Source organism: Amborella trichopoda, chromosome 1 (genome assembly GCF_054954075.1).
Source record: "Amborella trichopoda isolate Santa Cruz 75 chromosome 1, AtrichopodaSantaCruz75HAP2 v2.0, whole genome shotgun sequence".
Taxonomy (NCBI): domain Eukaryota; kingdom Viridiplantae; phylum Streptophyta; class Magnoliopsida; order Amborellales; family Amborellaceae; genus Amborella; species Amborella trichopoda.
Genome location: NC_142336.1, coordinates 49729512 through 49748752, shown reverse-complemented (window position 1 = coordinate 49748752; position 19241 = coordinate 49729512). Strand labels below are relative to the sequence as shown.

Here is a 19241-nt window from a genome sequence, read left to right as displayed (position 1 = left end):
CTTTCATAGGATACAATCTTATATTTTTTCATTGAGGAAAAATTGAATATTCTAGAAAGAGAGTACTTGAAGAGGGAGGGACAATGTAGTTGCTCAAAGAATGTAGCCTTCTAAGAAGTAACATATACCTTCTACTTGATGTTAGAAATAGGACCTATAGGCCTATTTGCACAATTTGTGTGAAGATTGAGAGAGAGAGAGAGAGAGAGAGAGAGTTAGAGTCGTAATAGGGGAAAAGAAATAGACACTTCAGCTAGTTGAAGTTGGGCATGGGCCACTTTTTGCATTACTTTTTCCAAGTCACATACGGAAAGAATAAGCCAATTCACGTAGTTGACCTTAGGTATGGTTCACTTTTCAATGGTTAGATACACCCTTGTTCTTATGACTTGGATAAAAGTCCCCTCACTTTTAGGTTACCTTCCTAATGGTCCTCCCTACCTTTTCATCACCTTATCCAAATATTTCACTGGCTTTTCAACATCTTTGATTGGCCACAATATCTATGGGACGCATGCTTGCCCTGAACCTCAACTTGCCTAGGCGCACATATACCAGTGGCTAATGGCACTGGCACCTACCGTTGAAGTCAGAATATATTATTTAATGTCATCATCATCATCATTCAAACTTTATTTTAATTATTTAATATCAACTATATGAATTATGTTTTTCTATTCTTCTCTATCAAACGTCATACATTATGTAAGAATAGGTTCAGGATTTATGATAAGATTGTGGCAAAGTTTTATGATGGTTCTTTTTTAATGCAACCCATCTTTTTTACTTGAGTTTAGGATGGGTTAAAAGGAAAATTTAATATCCTTACCCTTATTAGACCAAGTACTAATATAGTTTTAAAAAAACTGAGTATTTCTGTTTTATTTTTATTTTGTTTTCAGTAATCCAATGTTATTTGCACAGTTATTTAACTTTACCTAATTTATATCTAATTTTTATGCTTATTTTTATAAATATTTTTAGATTTCAGATATTTTATATTTTTAAAGGGACAATATACAATACTTGCTCAAGAAAAGAAAAAGTATGCCATAGGAGTGTTCACCTTTGGAAAATATACAATACCTGTTGGTTTTCTTACAGTGGCCGAGCTAAAAGTCCTAGAGAACTTTTACTAGACTTTGTGAATAGCTTATCTTAGCCGTCTAATTTTACAACTCAACGGGGGGGTTTTTGACCTTTATGCACAAAAGTGACAACCCCATGGAATACAATCCCGTATTGAAAACAAATATTGAAATTCACGTTATTTTTCGTAAATCTTCTTAGGTGGTTGGTTTGATAGAAAGTCTACTTTAGTGGGAAATTCCTAATAAAATTTACAATTATTTAGAAAATAAATAAATGAAAATTTTAAGAGAGGAAGTAAAAATCAGATTTTGTGCTTCTATTCCTTCTCCATGTTGTGTATATTTTCCATTTTTTTTCTCCAATCCTTTCATAAGAGAAGAACTAATGTAATCAGAAATACGTGAAATTTATCTACGAGTGCTAAATGATTCGTATACCTTCATCACAAGGAATCTCTTTCTCTCTACACACACGAGTGATTTCATGTCACTGCATCATTATAATATAATGAAAGCACACTTTAAAAAAGCCATGTTTAAACATTGTATGCGCCAAAAACCATACACATCCTCTCTTCATTCCAATATACAAACCCGAAAAAATGAAATTCAATTTGCATCCTATGGTCAAAATGAGTCCTCTCTAACAATGAATCTACACCATCCATTGAGTGAATTTCAAAATCTACAGCTGTGTGAATTCAAAATCATTTTTTTTCTCTTTAACATTGTTAATCTCACAATAATCAAGCTATCTAAAAAATTTAAAAAGGAAAAATATCATTACAAGCCGATCCAAGCATATCATTAAAATGGATGGCCTATGTCAAAAAATACTTTCTAGATTCTATTTTCAAATTTTCCTTTTTTATGATTGTTTATTAAAATGAAAAAAATGTACATTTAAAAATTAGATTCATTTAAAAATTAGGGTCAAACAAATGACCCCAACACCATTTTACAAGATTGTTTCATTATATCAATATAGAATCATTACATGAAATCACTTTACCACAATCAAAATGAGCCAACAATGACTATATGTTATCCATTTGGTGGAACCTGAGAAATAGGACCTTAATAATTTTAAAGAAATATTCTTTGTTTCAAAACATGTTCATATAGTGTTGATAAAACCATGGTTGAGGATGTCGCCTGCTATTAACGAGTCCTGTAAACTCGTACATGAACATTAATAAATATATATCAAGTACAATCAACTTTAGCTAGAGGTGGCAATCGGGTCAGGTCGACCCACCCACCCGAGGGGTTGGCATGGGTCTGGGTCCAAGTCTAGGTCCGAATCCAAATGACTTGCACTCAACCTGGGTGAAGCTCCAAATCCCGATCCGGCATAAAATATATAAATAATACATAAAAGAATTTATCTTTTTAGTTTCTAGACCAAGGTCCAAGTCCGGGTGAAACCTAGTCGGGTCGTCATCACCAGACACGTTGCCATTGAACTACGCATATTTTATTATGAACAAAAGTTCCTTTGATATTTTGTTATGATTCGTTATGGATACAATTATGAAATAGTGCCGTTCCTGAGAGTTTCCAGCTTATTTCTGGAAATTAGGGATTCAAAAGTGATCATCTAGGACCCACAGGCCATGCAAAGCACTTAATCATGCTCTCACTTAACTTTTTGAGAGCGTAGGGCTTCTTGCACAGGATAATACTTCAATATTTTTGGCTGATAATCTTATAATCTCAACTTCCTGCACTTCCGCGTAAACACGAGGTACTGTCACTTTTATAAAGGTTGAGTTCAGCTCTCTTATGTCTTTTGTGCGTTCTTGTTACTTAATCCCTCATGATTTCTCTTGTTTTTCTCCTAAGACAAAAGCGTCTTGAACCTTCTGTTACAGCCACCAGAGCTGCTTGCTTTCTATCATGCAATGCCCAAAATCAGACATTTACAAAGTGCAACCTACCACTTCTACAACGATGAGAATTTTTTTAAGAAAGAGTTGTAAGTTCGTAGGTAGAGTTTCAGAAGAACTCCATATTTTCTACCCATTTGGGAATCTTCATGATGATCGGGAATTATGCCTGCTGATGTCCCTTTAGTTTATGTTCACAAACTGCTTGGGTTCTATACGCAACTGCATATTAACGATTCATGCAACCCCAATAACTGGAATTTGAAATTAAAGAGGTGAAATTAGGACTGTGTTCTGTGTGAAAAACTTGTGATGGATCATTGCTATCTCTACTGCTACTTAATCTGTCATGATGTAGCAAAATAGTGGCAGTCCATTGACATATGAGAGAGAGAGAGAGAGTGAGAGACTCATCAATGCGCAGAAGCAAGCGCCATGAGGAATGTGACCACTTCCTCTGATGACTGGAGAATGTACCTCGCAGACGAGCGCTTGCGCCCAACAGCACAAGAGAAGTAGTTGTCACCCTTTAGGTCCAAAACCGATGACCCCTCATTTACCGACATGTTCATCTTCTCCTCATGATGATGGTCAAGGCTCTTCCTCCACGCCGCTCCCACTGTACTGCCACTTACCCATGGTTTTTTATTATAATGATCCACTGATGACGATGAATGTGACCTTGCACTGCTTCGACTATGCATCAATTTTCCATTGCCTTTTCCAGAGGCTGATCTTTGGGTGGATCGCCTTTCTGGCAAGGCTCCAGAGGGATCCGTAGCCTTGCCTCTTGTGCTGACCACAGGGTCCTGTGGCAACTCAGGCTCGAAGAATGTGTATATGTCCTCGTCCTTATTTGACAGGAGATAGTAGTCTTGTTAGAGGCTTTGACAGGAGATAATAGTTTTGTTAGAGGCAAAGATCTCTCTCTCTCTCTCTCTCTCTCTCTCTCTCTCTCTCTCTCTCTCATATACGGAGACCCATGCGCTTGCATACACACACATACACTTGCATACACACACATACACTTGGCTTCAGATATCAGAGTAAGAATGACCAAACATGACCTCATATGGAGAAGTGTTAGAAAAGTTAAAACTCAATGGATGATTGGGTCCCCGCCAAAACCGTGTCAATCCACCAAGTCAAATGTTTAACTTGGTAAATCTCAGCAAGTTTTCAACTTTTAAGTGAATAATAAAGGAAAAGAAAAAGAAAAATGAAATTTCTATAATGAGAATAGCACCCAGCTCTTCAGCAAGTAATATGGAAATGCTACCATATTGATAGTTAAAATCAACAGAGAGCAGGGGAATCATGTCTAAAAGTTGAACTACTTAGCATTTCAGGAAAGTTTTGATTTGATAAATTTCAAAAGCCATAATGCTGTGTTGATGGGCTGTTTGAAATTTGATCAAAAGAACGATGGCCAACTGAAATTAGATTTAAAGAAATGGGTGAGATACTAAATTTTTAGTATCTCACTGGTGTGATTTGATAAACTTTGCTAAAAAGTATACTAAGAGAAGAACTTGAATACACTCAGAGTTCATTATTTATACGCCTTGACGAATTAACTCCTGCAAGTTTTTCCAAATTGTAAATGATCATAACTGGGTGAAAACAAGTGTTAGTGTCGTTCTGAGAAGAGTTTGGGTTGTTCTGGAGAACTCTTCAAAACGTAAGGGTCATGGCCCTCCAATCAGTTGGGTTGGACGGAGACGGAGGGAGAGTGGGACAAATTATCGAAGTTATGCCATGTTTGGGATGTCTCATTCCCTATTGTTCACCTCGTTGGTTGGGCTATAGCCCTAGCGGCTGCTTGGTCACGGATCATACCATTATTGGCATATCCATCTACAATCCAAATTATTACTCATCTTGTTTATACTAATAAGAAAGAGAGAGAGAGACCTTCCCTAAGAAGTGGCCAATGCATAGAACATAGTCAATTGGTGTTGACATGCGCTTATAGTGCACAATTTCTCCCAGAATCCGATCAATCGCTGCTCCCTGCTCACACAACAAACCAAAAGTTAGAGAGAGTAATCAATGACAATACTTACACATGACACTGCGAAGAATAAAAAAGAAATCTAACTTGAACCAATCACGTCTCCTTGCCCTTATCATTGCCAAAGATCCAATGACCATGATTGGCCATCGGTCAGACAGCCAAGAGTCGGTCAGACCGCCAAGAGACTAACGGAATCCCCAAAAATTCTTAACCATTACAAAAACATTATCTTGAAAGCCAAGTTATCCATTATAAATTGCAGATAAAATTTTCCATCTACGAAAGGTACTGATTTGCAACCATGAAGACAAAAAAAATACAAACCTTTGAAACACCAACAGAGCGGACCTCAACAGATCGACTTCCTTGAACAACGTCCACAGCAGCATTAGAAATTGGACCAGTCCATAAATGTTGCAACATATCTCTTGCTTGAAGCCTTCCAAATTCAACATCTATAAAGAGCATATGAGATGAGAGAATAAGAATCGTCACAAGAGAAAATCAACAAGTGTGATAGATGTTACACATGCTTCATACCTGCATACTTGTAATTCCACACGAGTGAAGTCTCACGTGTTTCAACATAAGATCTTGGAGTCCTCTCGGTAAAATACTCGAATACAAGCTGCAATTTGCAATGGAGGTTTAAAAGAAGAGAAATACAATAGTAAATACATGTATAATCGGACAAATACAAATGCTATTTCATGCTGGTGAAAAAAAATCAAACAAATTAGCCAAAAAGAAATGTACTTGTTAATAAAGATGTCAATACCAACCTCTACACTTTCAACCCAGTCCATATTTAAATGTTCTGGCATTGTGGTCATCCACTCCCCCGTGGTAAGGCGCAAAAACATTCCATTTTCCGCAGCCAACCACATGTTGAACTCCCCAAAATTCTGTGACGAAGATTTCATAGCATTGGGTTGATATTATTTAACAAATTTTAGAAAAGTAAATTATCAATGAATATTTTCAACTTAAAGTACATTGGAAATCATGCATACCACGTCCAACACATCTCTCTCACTACCACTAAGTACCACAACTGTTGTCCTAGGGTCATTGCAAAGAGTTGTTAGAGGTTCTTTTAATTCAGGATGCAATGTAAGCTCCATCTCTTTAATCTGATCACCACCCCTTCCTCCTCGAGTTTCTATGGGCTCTGTCAAAGTTGAATTGAATCCCTGTAGTTTCAAAAGTACATACAGTAAGGTAATATGCACCTTTTAAATAGAGCACACTAGAAAATGTCTATTTCTTTTCATCTAGCTTCAGAATTACTATTTAAGTTTCAAAATCAAGGGTCATGAGTCTCAAACAGCATGCATTATTTGATTCACAAACATAGCGTTTGAGGTGCCACAATGACTTACCACTCGTCAAGAACTGTAAGTCCAATATTTTGCCCAGTGTCCTCAAGGTTGAGAGAAACTCAATCAAGCAAACCACCACCAAGAAAAACTGCTTTCGCAAGTTATCTTTAGCCTTTAGATTGTAGGAACCAACATTTTTAGGGTAAGATTGAAGACAATGTACGTGTTTTATGATTTAATGATCAGATTTGATGTCCAAAAACAATGTCATTTGAAGCTGAAATTTATTGGAAAAGAAAAGGAATGGGAGAGTAACAAAAACAATCCATAAAGACCATAAATATGGAATTTTTACTTAGGAGTCGCCTATGAGTACTGGGAGTACTTGTCTTTGAAAGTCAGAACACAATACATGTAAAAGGGTACTTGAAAACAGAGTCTACAGTATTATTTTTAGAAGAATGCCATAAAAACCAGATTCATGTGATTCGAAGTGGATAACTCACAATAGGCTTGGCTTATAATTGCCATCTTTGATGGGGACACATGCACACAATCATTTAAAGCATGTTAGCAGCATTAACGTCTCGCTCTTGGTTGCTAAACTCCTTTAACCACATTGAATGAATAAAGGCAACAGAAGCCAACCCATTGAAACTACATTTAAGACATGATGCAGACAAACAAAGATTGAAATAGATACCCATTGTAAACCAATCTTGACATGCACCAATAGCAAGTTGTTTAAGCAACACTGTGCATATAATACCGGCATTATAAAATGTGGCCCTGTAATATCTGAACATAATAAAAAAAAGGATTTGTACAATGACAAAAAAAAAGGTTTTGAACAAAGACAAAGAAAAGGTTTTGCACAATGAGAGAAGATACCAGTATGAGCAATCGATTCTCTGAATGGAGATATCGTTCAACTGCAGTGTTGATGGGAAGAAGAGGCGGGTCATGTCTAATCCGTAGTTGAGCTTCAACTATGGTTTCATTCAATTCACTACAAGTGAAATATATAGGCAAGAAAATTACAGGCAGAAAGAGGCAACAGAAAATGAACATTTAAACATATCCATAAGCACAAACTCAGATAATGAGGTCAAAATTGAGACAACAGATACTTCATCTCATACAATTTCATGTGATATCTTATTTATTATAAGGGTTGCATCTACAATGGAGTTAAACCTAGGACAAAAGCAGCTCATCAATACTCGAGGAAACTACAATCTCCACTTATCAAAGATCAACAGAAACTTAGCACATGGCGGCTATGCAGTTATATGCCATAATTGGGGAACTACATGTAAAAACACTTACATTTTTTGAGCAATTAAACAAGTCCATGAATAATAATCAATTCTTGAATCAAGAAAAGAGCAAAAACATGGCAATAAATAATTGCTGGAACTCAAAGTTAAGCATCACTAAACATTGCTCAATGGAGTGGGCAATATTTGTGATTGGTGGAAGTTAACTAAGATACGATAAGATCTCAAAAGTAGCTGATTGGTAAGTGGACTGTGAAACATAAGGCCTGAAACAATTAGGGAGGACCAAGCCATGCTTAGTATTTTTTTTAGAGAAACCAAAGCACCCATCTTATCAAATGCCATAATATCCCATTAAACAAACTTTGAATAGAACTATAGAAGACCATCCATAATTTTGAGATTTATTGATGTCTACAAATGCTTTGGAAGCACAAACGTTTCATCTACAAAAATGAAATCATAGTTCTATTTACCCTAAAAAAAAAAAAAAATTCATAGTTGTAAATCAAATCTCCATTAAAATTTGCTCTGTAGAGTTGAAATGCTCAAATTTGAAATCAAGGATTGATTTGGCATATTTAGAAATAAATGGCATGTTTCAGTTGGTCAACAAATATTAACATCAATGAAAAACCACATAGGAGAAAACTAGTGATAGGAACATGTCTTAACTCAATAGAACACTAGCACACTCTTAATTTTCAAGATGATTGACAAAGCAGTTCATTCAATATAACAATGTGATCTTTCTGAAGCAATCCAATAATAAATACTCAGACAAAATGCTCAATAATAGGACAATACAAACAACGAAATAGAATTAGAGAAATTGCTAAACCAAACTCCAACTTTTATCTCTTATGAAGAGATTAAAACCATCAACAGGGCAAGTTTTGAGATCCATACCTAACAAAAGTTTCAGCCCATACTTGTGCAGTGTGCATTGTAACATGTTCAAAGTTATGTCTATGCCGTTTCTCCCTTTCTTCAGCTGGCATCTCTAAAGCCTCACCAATTGAACGAGCAACTTCAGTGATGTTCCATGGATTAACAAGTAGGGCTCCAGCACCAAGAGATTGAGCAGCTCCTGCAAACTAAAGAAGGAAATTTTCAGTTTCACATTTAATCTGAACAATTTTATAGAATCTTTAAGTAAAATACAACCACATCTAATGAGACTGAAGCATTAATATCAAAGAAATTGAACCTTGACTTTCTTGCAGTATAGGATAGTGTAGATTACACCATACAGAGTTAAACCAGGTTACAAACATAGCATTGTAAAGCCAAATTCCTCAAAGTTCTATTCACTGCTAACATGCAATATAAAATTTCTAAATCAAACTCCCTGGAGTCTACTTTCTGAATAAGCCTAAAGTTTACTTCCACATAACTTTGCCAGCACCATGCATAGTTATGGGGAGCACCTTCCCTAGTGCTCTGTGAGCACAGTTCCACGCTGCGTGAGCTGATCCTCCTTAAGAGCTCACACTTGAATATACGGGGCCACAATCCCATTTATCATGGGATCTCAAGTCCATTTAACATGGTATCACGATCCATAATCATTAGATAAATGATTAGATAATTTACTTTTGGTTAATTGATATATGATTGGGTGAATTCTCAATTATAAAGATGCCACTGACTATAGTATAGTAGTGTGAGTATCATTACTTGTTGATTATATGCCCTTATACTCATAGGAAAACGGAGATAAATCTCAAGGTTTCATGAACACCATTGAAAGACTGGTGGTTGAAAGATAAATTTCGGTTCCCTTCCATAGTGTATGTGTCTATGATATTAAAAAAAAGAACAATTTGTTCTTTCACACATACATATATATATGTATATATATGTATGTGTGTATATAGATATATGTGGGAAAGATTACAAATCCCATGAGCTAATTACTACAACATTAGCTCAAAGCCTAGAAACTCCACAAAAAAAAAAAAAACTATGTTGGAGAATTTGTTTGAGTCCAATATTTGTACACAGCCCATATTCATCTCGATGAACAAGCTCATGAAATAATTTGATAACAAACCAGAAAATAGTTTTTTAATTAGAGAAATCCATCAGAGGTCGAAAAAATCTCCTTAGATGGGTGCTCTTAGGATTATTTCGGGTCATGTGTGTGTGCCTTAACAACAAGAACCGCAATAAAGAAACAACCACTAACTTCCCCCACTCTACTGCAGTGCCCCCCAAACACCAATACCCTGGTGGGCGACTAAAATCTCTTTGTGGAAGTATATTTTGAAAGTCTTATTAACTACCTTGTCAAAGAGTTACCCTCTTGTTTCTCTGAAATAACCAAACAATATACTTATTGCAAAAACTGACTATTCAGAAAGCACTCCAAATATGGAAAATATGGTAATTATGGCCGCTTTTTCCCTTAATATAAAGTGAATATATACTCCAATTCATAGTTACCAGGATCGCCTACCGCCTACTTTTGTAGGCGATCCCTTCTATGATCTCGATTCTCTCGCTCCCAGAACAGATCTCTTAGGGATCTCAATTTTAAAATTTTTGGATCTCAATCCCCACTGATAGGGATCCCAATTCCTACTGTTAGGGATCTCAATCCTAAGCATAAAAGCCAAGACAACAACCAAACTGATGATGTACTTTGAATATAACCAACTAGCAGCACAACTATTGCATGCTTGCTATGAATAATGAGATCTCTACTTTAAAGAGTACACATAAAGCTATACTATCATATACTTTTAAGGTTGGTAGCAAGATCTCCAAAACATTGGGATCAACCAAAAGGTTGATCACCTAAAGGATAGAATCTCGATCCCTGACATTTGGGGATCTTAATCACTAACATGTGCATTCTACGGATGGCATTCCCAACCATAGGGATCTGCTCGCATTTCATGATCCCCAGCTTCCAAACCTGATCCCAATACCATTCCCGCTCCCGATCCTAACAACTATGCTCCATTTAGATTTTTCTTATCATTTTCTTTTTTTATCAATCTTTCAATTAGATGTTCTACATAACTTTTTGAATTGCATTTTAGACCACACCACGAACTCAATTGCAAATTACAGCAAGTAAACAAGTGAAAGCTCCTGTAATCAACTAGAAAAGAATAATTATGAAGAAATAAAGTTAAGAACAATCACCTCACTAAGAATGAGGACCCCTTTCTTTGAGTCTTGACATGCTACAAACTCGTAGCTAACAAGATTCATCCCATCCCGCAAAGAAGTCACAAGGGCAACATCTGGATAACAATCAGATACATGCAACATCAGCCCACGAAAAACGCCCAACCTCTCGTCAGCCAGAAACATGACAAGCAGACAGCAGAACTAACAACAGATGTTATCAGCTTCAGCACAGTAACAAAGAATATTATTAAGATCAGGTTAGGTTATTTCGACATAAGGAACAGAAGCTGTTGTTTCATATCATTATCAAAACTGCCACCAGTTCAATGCACTTAGATTAAAATGGAGCAATAACAGAGACATTAAATTTCTAATACAGCAGTGCCTAAATAGATATCAACTGCAATGTAATGACATAGCATAACAACACTTAAAGAGCCATGATAACGCTAAATCTATGTCAGAAATACGAAGAGCAACAAACATCGACATCAACAAAAACAAATGTCATTTTGTATGTAAATGGATGTTATTTTGTTACCGTACTCGTTATGGAGTTATTAGTGCATTATTCATGTTCAAGGACATTATGTTAGCTACAACGTAACTAGACTGCTCGAATTTTTGGTGAACACATTGGATGTTATTTTGTGGAACATTACACCGGGGCAACATATGTTCCTTTCCTTGAGAAGATTTCAGTAACTACCTCAGAATTTCCCTAGATTACGTTTACAGTTCTCTAGTAACAACTAAGCTACTCATAAGTCCACATAATTTTCTTTTACTTTTCCTCGAAATAGTATCAGAATTTTGTAATATTTTCTAGTGAAACACATTTATAAATGCACAAGATACTTAAGAATCAAAGTGCCACATATAGAGATACATTTCTTGACCCATTTACTACAATTGAAAACTCACTTCTCACACTTTCAGAAGAGATGAATTATCTACAGGCCCCACCAACACCAGTGGGAGGAGAGAAGGCCCTCTTAAAATTTTATTAATCTCATCTTCTGCTACACTAATTGTTATTAGATTTTATAAAGAGAATTCTACTCTACCTCCTTCCATGGTTTCTTGAGTATTCTTTTCACTAGTGGGAGGAGAGGAAGCCCTCTTAAAATTTTATATTCTCATCTTCTGCTGCTTTAATGTTGTGAGATTTTATAAAGAGAATTTATTTCCATTTCTCCGTCCTTCCATGGTTCCTTGAGTATTCGACAATCTCCCCATGGAGGCAATGAAACTCCCATCACATTGACGCATTGAATTCAAGAGACTGAGGAATGCAATTTAGAATCAAAATAATATTTTATAGATGATGCACATTGAAATTTCTTAGGACACTGCCACACCTATTCATGTAAGTTTTAATACACAAAATAAATCTAGATCAACACATTTTACATACATGCATATGTCTATCATAAAAATGTATAGTGATGACCCATATGAAGAATATCGTACATATCATGCAAAGAACGCCAAGATTCAATGACACGCATACATCTGTCATAAAAAACACTAAGTTTAACACTTTTTACGGGTAATATTTCCACATATGCAAATACAACATGATGTTTTGCAGCACTGCTAATGCTGCTTTGACGTGGTTAAGCTTCTGCATGTTTTGAGGCCTACAGATAGCGCCTCTTTTTCTGGGATTTTCCAAAGAACAAATATTGGATATTGCTTCATACATATAAGATACTTTCTCCAGATTTGAACAACTGGGAAAAGTTAGCATGTGAAGGCTCAACATAAGATCGTAAGTGTAAACATCAGCCAATATTTCAGTTTCCTGAATCTCCTGATCCTTTTGGCTCTCGTAGTATCATTTGAAAGAATTTGGTAAGTTTTCTACTTAGTGGCATGAATTTTTCTTGGTCAGCCTTCACATGCAGAGGATGGCTCCACAAAATGAAAACTCTACGCAGCCTTATATGACTAGACAATCCTCCCCCCCCCCTCCCACCAAGTGAGGCATACTGGTCGATATCATGGGACGAGATCTATGATTTGAGGGGTCATTTGCATATGTGCTTTCAGCAGGTACATGAGATGATGTGCTTCAGAGAGAATGTTCCTAAGCTCTGCTCAAGTTCAGTTAGGAAGTGAAATGTGTTCTTCACATTTGGTTGATGACCTCTGTGTAATTCTCAGTTTGTTCTGCATAAGATTGGAATAGCTTTTTTTTGTTTTATGAAGCTAAGATTGAATAGTTTTTTTCGCATTAAGTATTAAATGAAGGGAATAATATTTAATGAAGGGCAGGAGAAGAGAAGAATTGTTATCAATGTTGTAAAGACACAATAATTGAACCAATGGAAAAAAACTAATGAAATTTGCAGCATAATAAAAACAAAAACATAAACGCATGCACAAATACACTCAGAACTACATCCTATAAAGCAAAACATATACCAGTTATGGCATACAAGGCACAAAGTGCATGGAAATCAAGTGAACGATCCTGCATAAGAAAAGACATTTCATCAGCATGCAAAAGTTTTACAAATGCATAAACCATGAAAAAGAAAAAAATAAAAAAAAATGTATCAAAACAACAACCCTGCTGGGCCTTGATAGTCCAGAATTCGGGGGACCAGGACCCATGGGGCAGACTTGGCCTGGCCCCTGGAAGGGACCAGGCTGGTTCCTGGTCGGTGTTGAGAAAGTCCCTGATTCCTGGCCACATCTCCCAGCAATCACTGAGTTCAACTCTTTCTTCTGACAGGAGCTTTAGGTGGATAAAGAAAAAGAAAAGTAGGGATCTTTACCTGACTGTTGGTATTACGACCAAAAAAATCCCTTGGGCTGCCTTTCAGCACTATGTCATCTCATTTAACTAGATTAGTGAAAAAACTTACTGATTTCACAGACCAGAGAGAAACTGAAATCCACTTTTCAAGTATAAAGAACGAGCAAGATTCAAATCAAATCAGTTTGACGCCTATCCCCAAAATTATTGGGAGTTCCATTTGCAGACTTTGAGGGTCAATCTATGACTGGTAACTGATCATACAACATTTATGTTTCATTAGTTTTAATATTTATTTTTTATCACAATGTGAATTTTTTTACAAGTCTAGAAACTCTAGATTAACATGGATCTAGGCCTTACTTTACATGGATCAGGTTTTTGTTTGCAGACCAACAGCTAGATCATGTATTTTTCCTTGCATTTGAATTTGATTTTTGGATAATATTTAAAAATTCTATGTAGAAATGAGAAAAATGTCATGGTCTTTTATTTTAGCAAGGAATATTCTTCTAAAAATATATTTTTTTGTACAGTAATTTGTTTTCCCATATGGTTCTTGATTTATCACAAATTATTCATGATCTTTCAAGGTCTTTCCTATTTTTTATTTTTTCTTCTGCTTTATTTCATATTTGGCATTTTTCCTTTATATAGCATGAAATTATTCTCTAAAAAGATTTTACAAGTGTTTGCGCATCTAACGTATTTAGGAATGCCATTCCCCACCCTAACACATTCAGCTGCAGTGCATGTAATTTTTTCAGACAAATTGGAAACGAGCAATTTGTTGGGAAACAAAATGTTTTCTTTTAGTTTTTACATGTTTACTTGTCTGTTGCATCTAGGGACACCAGTCCCCGAATTCAGTTCAAGTGGGGAAAAAGAATTTATTTGAGAAAATTTGGGTACAAGAACTTGGCCACTGAAATGCTAGGTGGTTCTTCCTTTTTTGTGTTTGGTTTTACATGTATTTGCACATCTGATGCTTCCAGGGATACCAATCACCACCCAAAGGTGTTCAGTTTGGGTGCAAACAACGATTTCTTGCAGAAAAAAAATGGGCATGAGCAAATTTTGGGATGTTAAAATGCTTTTAGCGATGCCAATCCCCAACCATACATGTTCAGTAGATTGCAAGCAATGATTCTTTTGGGACAAAATTTGAAATGAGCAAATTTTTGCCACTAAAATGATTTTAGGTTTTATCCTTTTTTCTTTATGCGTAGTTCAGCATCCAAGACCACTTAGTTGCTAGTTGATAGTTGGTTTAGCTTCGGAGTTTGAAGTATGTCACGGGGGGGAGACAATCTTGCTTAACAGTACGCTGGTAAGAGTATTTTGTGAGGAGATGAGGACATATCAACTGCCTGAAACATTCCCAAGTGAAGGTGAAGGGGTGGTGTTGCGAGCTGTGCTAAGGAGCCAACAAATGCACGGCAATAAATATTGGTAGTTGTCACAGTAGCAAAGGAGAAGAAGGTCAGGGAAAAACAAGATCGTTGAGGAGATTAAAAACTAATATGACATCCCTACTCAAACGGGAAATTCTGAGGAACAGTTAGAGGTGAAACTCAAACTTGCTAAAAAGGAAAGTTCAAAGGATCTGTACCACCAGCAGAGAAAATGGGAAGGTTTGGAAGTGGGGGTCCTCATGGTCTAGCCTATGTGGTATGGGAAGGTTTGGAAACAAGGGATCCAGTATGGCTAGCATGGGCCATGTTGTTGATGATACGGGGTGCTGCACACCCGGTTTCTTCAGGTTTGCGAGCATGATGTAGAGGGATTGGGTGAGGTGCACAAGCTAGACAACCACCTTAGCCACCAAGCATACTTAACCCGCCTAACTGCTCCTACAACTCGAAATAGTTGGAAGGTAGCACTGCAAAAATCTAAGACCCCACCGAGTGTTAGAGTTAGCTCCTTCACGAGCAAGGTGGTCAGCATCAGAGTTAGCTTCCCAAAAAGTATGGTGTCTAGAGATTGGGATATCCTGAGTCAAGTGGGCTATCTCATCGAATACGTCGTCTAGACGCCACGGCCAAGAGGAGACTCTTGATGCCCACAAGATGACGTTTTTGGAGTCTCCTTCCACCACCAAGGTGGGCCCCTAGGTGGTTTAAAATATACGGAGGCCTTCTAAAAGGGCACTGGCTTCAGCTAGAGTTGAATCCGCAAAGCCTATGGGGCAAGAATAAGCTTGCAAGATCTGACCAACAGTGGAGCAAAAGAGACCTCCTACTCCAGAGGATCCCGGGATGCCAAGGGAGCACCCATCAAAATTCAGCTTGATGGAGCCTGGCCTGGGTGGTCTCCAAAGAGATGCTCGCGAGATCCTAGGGCTGACTACCTGAATTAAGTTGTCCCAGTTCCTATAGAAATCAGTGTAGGGGCAGTTCTTGAACAATCTATGGTTTGTGGCCCAAAATGCCACTAAGTTGCGAACTTTGTCAGCCAATGCTGCGCCCGAAGATCTCTCACCTCTGAAAGTTCTGTGGTTCCTTTCGATCCACAAAACCCATATAGTGACTGAAACAGATGCTTTCCAAAGTTCTCTGCTGCCTTGGGCCAGGGGGTATTAAGGAGAGCCTTGAACAGGTGTTGAATGGAACTTGGGGTGACGCAAGTCCACTGGAAAAGGTCCAAAATATAGGACCATAGCCCTCTAGCAAACTTCCAATGGCGATACAAATGTGCATTTGACTCCTCAGCCTCCAAAAACAGTGAACATCGGTTAGGGCAATGTAGTACTTCTCTTCTTTGGAGAAGATCAATCGTCAACACTCTCATGGAGTGCAATCCAGCAGAAACCTGAATCCTTGGGGGTGAGATGGGGTTCCAGGCTTTTGATAACAGTGAAGGGCTGGAATTGGCAGTAGCTGGGTTGGAGGTGAGGGAATGAAACATGGAGGATATCGTCAAGATCCCCGAGGGTGATGGCTCCCAAATGATCATATCCATGCCGGAAATTGGAAGGAACACTGGATGGAGAACTTCTGCCAAACCCCTGAAATCCTCGAGCTCAAATCATTAAGAGCTCTCCTGAAATTTGGCGACTAAGTTCTGAGATGACCTGCATGCCCAAAATTCTCTTCCACAGTAGAGGTTGTGTCACGTGCTATACGGAACAGGTTAGGGAACTGGTCCCTAAGAGGCCTACTGCTGACCCAGGTGTCATTCCAAAATTGCACCCTGGTCCCCTCTCTTGGGCAAGATCGAATGTGGCCCAAAAACGGATCACGGCACCTTAAAATAGACTTCCAGAAACAAGATATATTGTCACTAGATCGGCAAATACGCACCCAATTATCATTGCCTTGACAGTACTTGTGTTTGATAACTTCTCTCCAAAGGGGGCTTGTGTGGGTCGCATACCTCCACCACCATTTGTCCAAGAGGGCAATATTGTGGTTTCTAAGATTGCGAATAGCCAGACCCCCCTGAGACTTAGGTAAACACAGTTTGGCCATGCGATGAGATGGATCTTATGCCTATGCTTCCCAGACCAAAAGAATTCCATCATCATTCGCTCTAGTCTAGCGGCCACAGAGGCAGGGATTCAGAATAGAGACATGGAATATTGGTGTGTTGGCGAAAGTTACTTTGATCAACATAAGCCTTCCCACCTTGGATAAGAACCTACCTTTCCAGCCTGCGAATCTCCGATCAAATTTAATGTGGCTCCACTGAGAGAGTCAGAGCAACCCCAGGCAAACGGGGAGACCAAGATAAGAAGAGGGCAAAGTCTCTACAAAACACCCCCACCAACTACTAGCTAGGAAATGGACCACAGAAGGGTCCGTGCAAACCCTCATCATCTAGGACTTGGAGAGGTTTGCTTTAAACCCAGTAGCCATCTCAAAACACTTAAGAAAAAGCAATAATGTGTGGACGTGTTGCACCAAGGAGCCAAAGAAGTCTAGGGTGTTGTTTGCGTATTGTAGGTGGGAGATACGGGGTCCATGGTTACTAGACTTAAAGCCACTCAATAACTCTGCCGGGTAGAGCTGTGAGATTGAGGTGCTGAGAACCTCAGCCACAATAGCAAGCAAGAACAGCGAGAGAGGGTCTCCCTGGCGAATACCTCTACTAGCCAGGGAGTAGCCTTTGGGGGGGTCCCATTGAGAAGGACCGAGAAAACGGGGTTAGTTATGCACCCTCTGATCCAACCTCTCCAATTTGGTCTAAAAGCCATCCTTTTAAGGATTTCATCGAAAACTGCCCAGACAACATGGTCATAGGCCTTCTCCCAATCTGGTTTTATGACTAATCCAAAGATGTTTGAACTGGACTGAGAGTGGATGCACTCGTGAGCTATTAATGCCCCATCTAAAATTTGTTGACCCTTGGCAAATGCACGATGGGTGGGGGAAATAACAGAGTCCAGAACAGCTCTCAATCTAGAAGCGAGGACCTTGGACAGCAGCTTGTAAGACCTATTGACCTAGCTAATGGGCCTGAAGTCCTTTGATTTCGTTTGTTTCTTTTGTGCCCTTTGGGGTTGTATAGGGTGCCTTCTATGAGGTCCCAATTGTGTGTACATTTTTATTCGGTAATACAATTGTAGTCAACATTTCTCAAAAAACAATGGAGGTAAGGATCATCAAGTCCACCTTTGCTAAGACTATAAGAAAGCATGAGATAAAGGGTCATTGTGAAGTTCTTTTATTGTGTTTTCATTCCTTTCAATGCAGCCAATACTGCAAGCCCATGATATCCACAACGCCAGTACAGGGCTTGGAATGGAGCCTGCCACTGCATATGAGCTTAGTGGGCTCTGTTTCAATAACGAAGCGGCTGAGGTTGGCCCATTCATGGATAAGTCCAAGCAAATGTAGCTAAAACACGGTTCACCATCATGTTAGAGAGCTGGAAGGACAATGATTGGTTTCTTGGGGTCTTGTCCACAATAGACAATGTTCCATATAATAGTGTGAATGACTCTGATAAGATGAAGAGTGGGTAGCTATTGTTTAGTTACTGGATGATTTGGTGAAAGATGTTGGTTGAGGAGTATGCAATCCAAGTCATAACTGAAAGTGCAAAGAACCATGTCAACGCAGGAAAGAGAAAGAGGAAGCATTTGGTTTGGATGCAACCTACGACATTGAACCAAAGCTCGAAGGGGACAACATTTCCAAATTCCTTTATAGGCATTCCTATGTTCTAAATTTGATGAGATCATAGAAAGAGGGGAGAGAGCTGATTAGCACAACCATCACATGTCTTGCTCTGTTATTCTTGTCCATCAATTAAATATGGAGATCAAAAGCTGGGCTTAGAAAAATTGTTTCCACTGAAGAAAGGATCAATGTCCCTATCTCATGGACTTCACCTAAAAGTAAAGTTGAAACTATAATAAATAACAAGAGGAACTAGAATAGATGTGAGCATATTCTAACAGTTATAGATCCTCTAGTGGCATTTTTTGATATACTGAACTCCAATGGGAAGCTTGCCATGCGTTCTTGTATGAAGCAATTTGTCATGCGATGCAGGAAAATAGAAAGAGGCAAAAAGTAGTTCAATAAACCATCAAAACAAACCAAATTTGAGTGGATCTGGCTTTCCTTGCATAAAAAGATACACCAAAACCCTAGATAGGGCTTGCTGGTACTGTTCACACCATGTTTTTATTGTTCACACCCCAAATGTGTTAGTAACCTAACACCCCGGGCCCTTTTATTATATTATAATAAAAACCACTTAAAATATTATAAAAATACCCCAT

General features: G+C 38.1%; 1 protein-coding gene across 6 annotated transcripts in view; it reads right to left on the bottom strand.

Moving 5' to 3' along the window:
* Positions 1-3275: 3275 nt before the first annotated feature.
* Positions 3276-19241, bottom strand: part of LOC18448885 (alpha,alpha-trehalose-phosphate synthase [UDP-forming] 1) — a 52116-nt gene continuing 36150 nt past the window's right edge. For all 6 annotated transcript variants that reach the window (XM_020676415.2, XM_088870422.1, XM_020676414.2 and 3 more), the window contains exons 9-18: positions 13174-13222; positions 10756-10856; positions 8509-8696; positions 7211-7328; positions 6011-6190; positions 5780-5902; positions 5538-5625; positions 5322-5452; positions 4895-4993; positions 3276-3831 (exon numbers count right to left, since the gene is read on the bottom strand). In XM_020676415.2, the coding sequence (XP_020532074.1) occupies positions 3394-3831; positions 4895-4993; positions 5322-5452; positions 5538-5625; positions 5780-5902; positions 6011-6190; positions 7211-7328; positions 8509-8696; positions 10756-10856; positions 13174-13222 (1515 nt within the window). In that variant the 3' untranslated portion in view covers positions 3276-3393. The remainder of the gene's footprint in view (positions 3832-4894; positions 4994-5321; positions 5453-5537; positions 5626-5779; positions 5903-6010; positions 6191-7210; positions 7329-8508; positions 8697-10755; positions 10857-13173; positions 13223-19241) is intronic.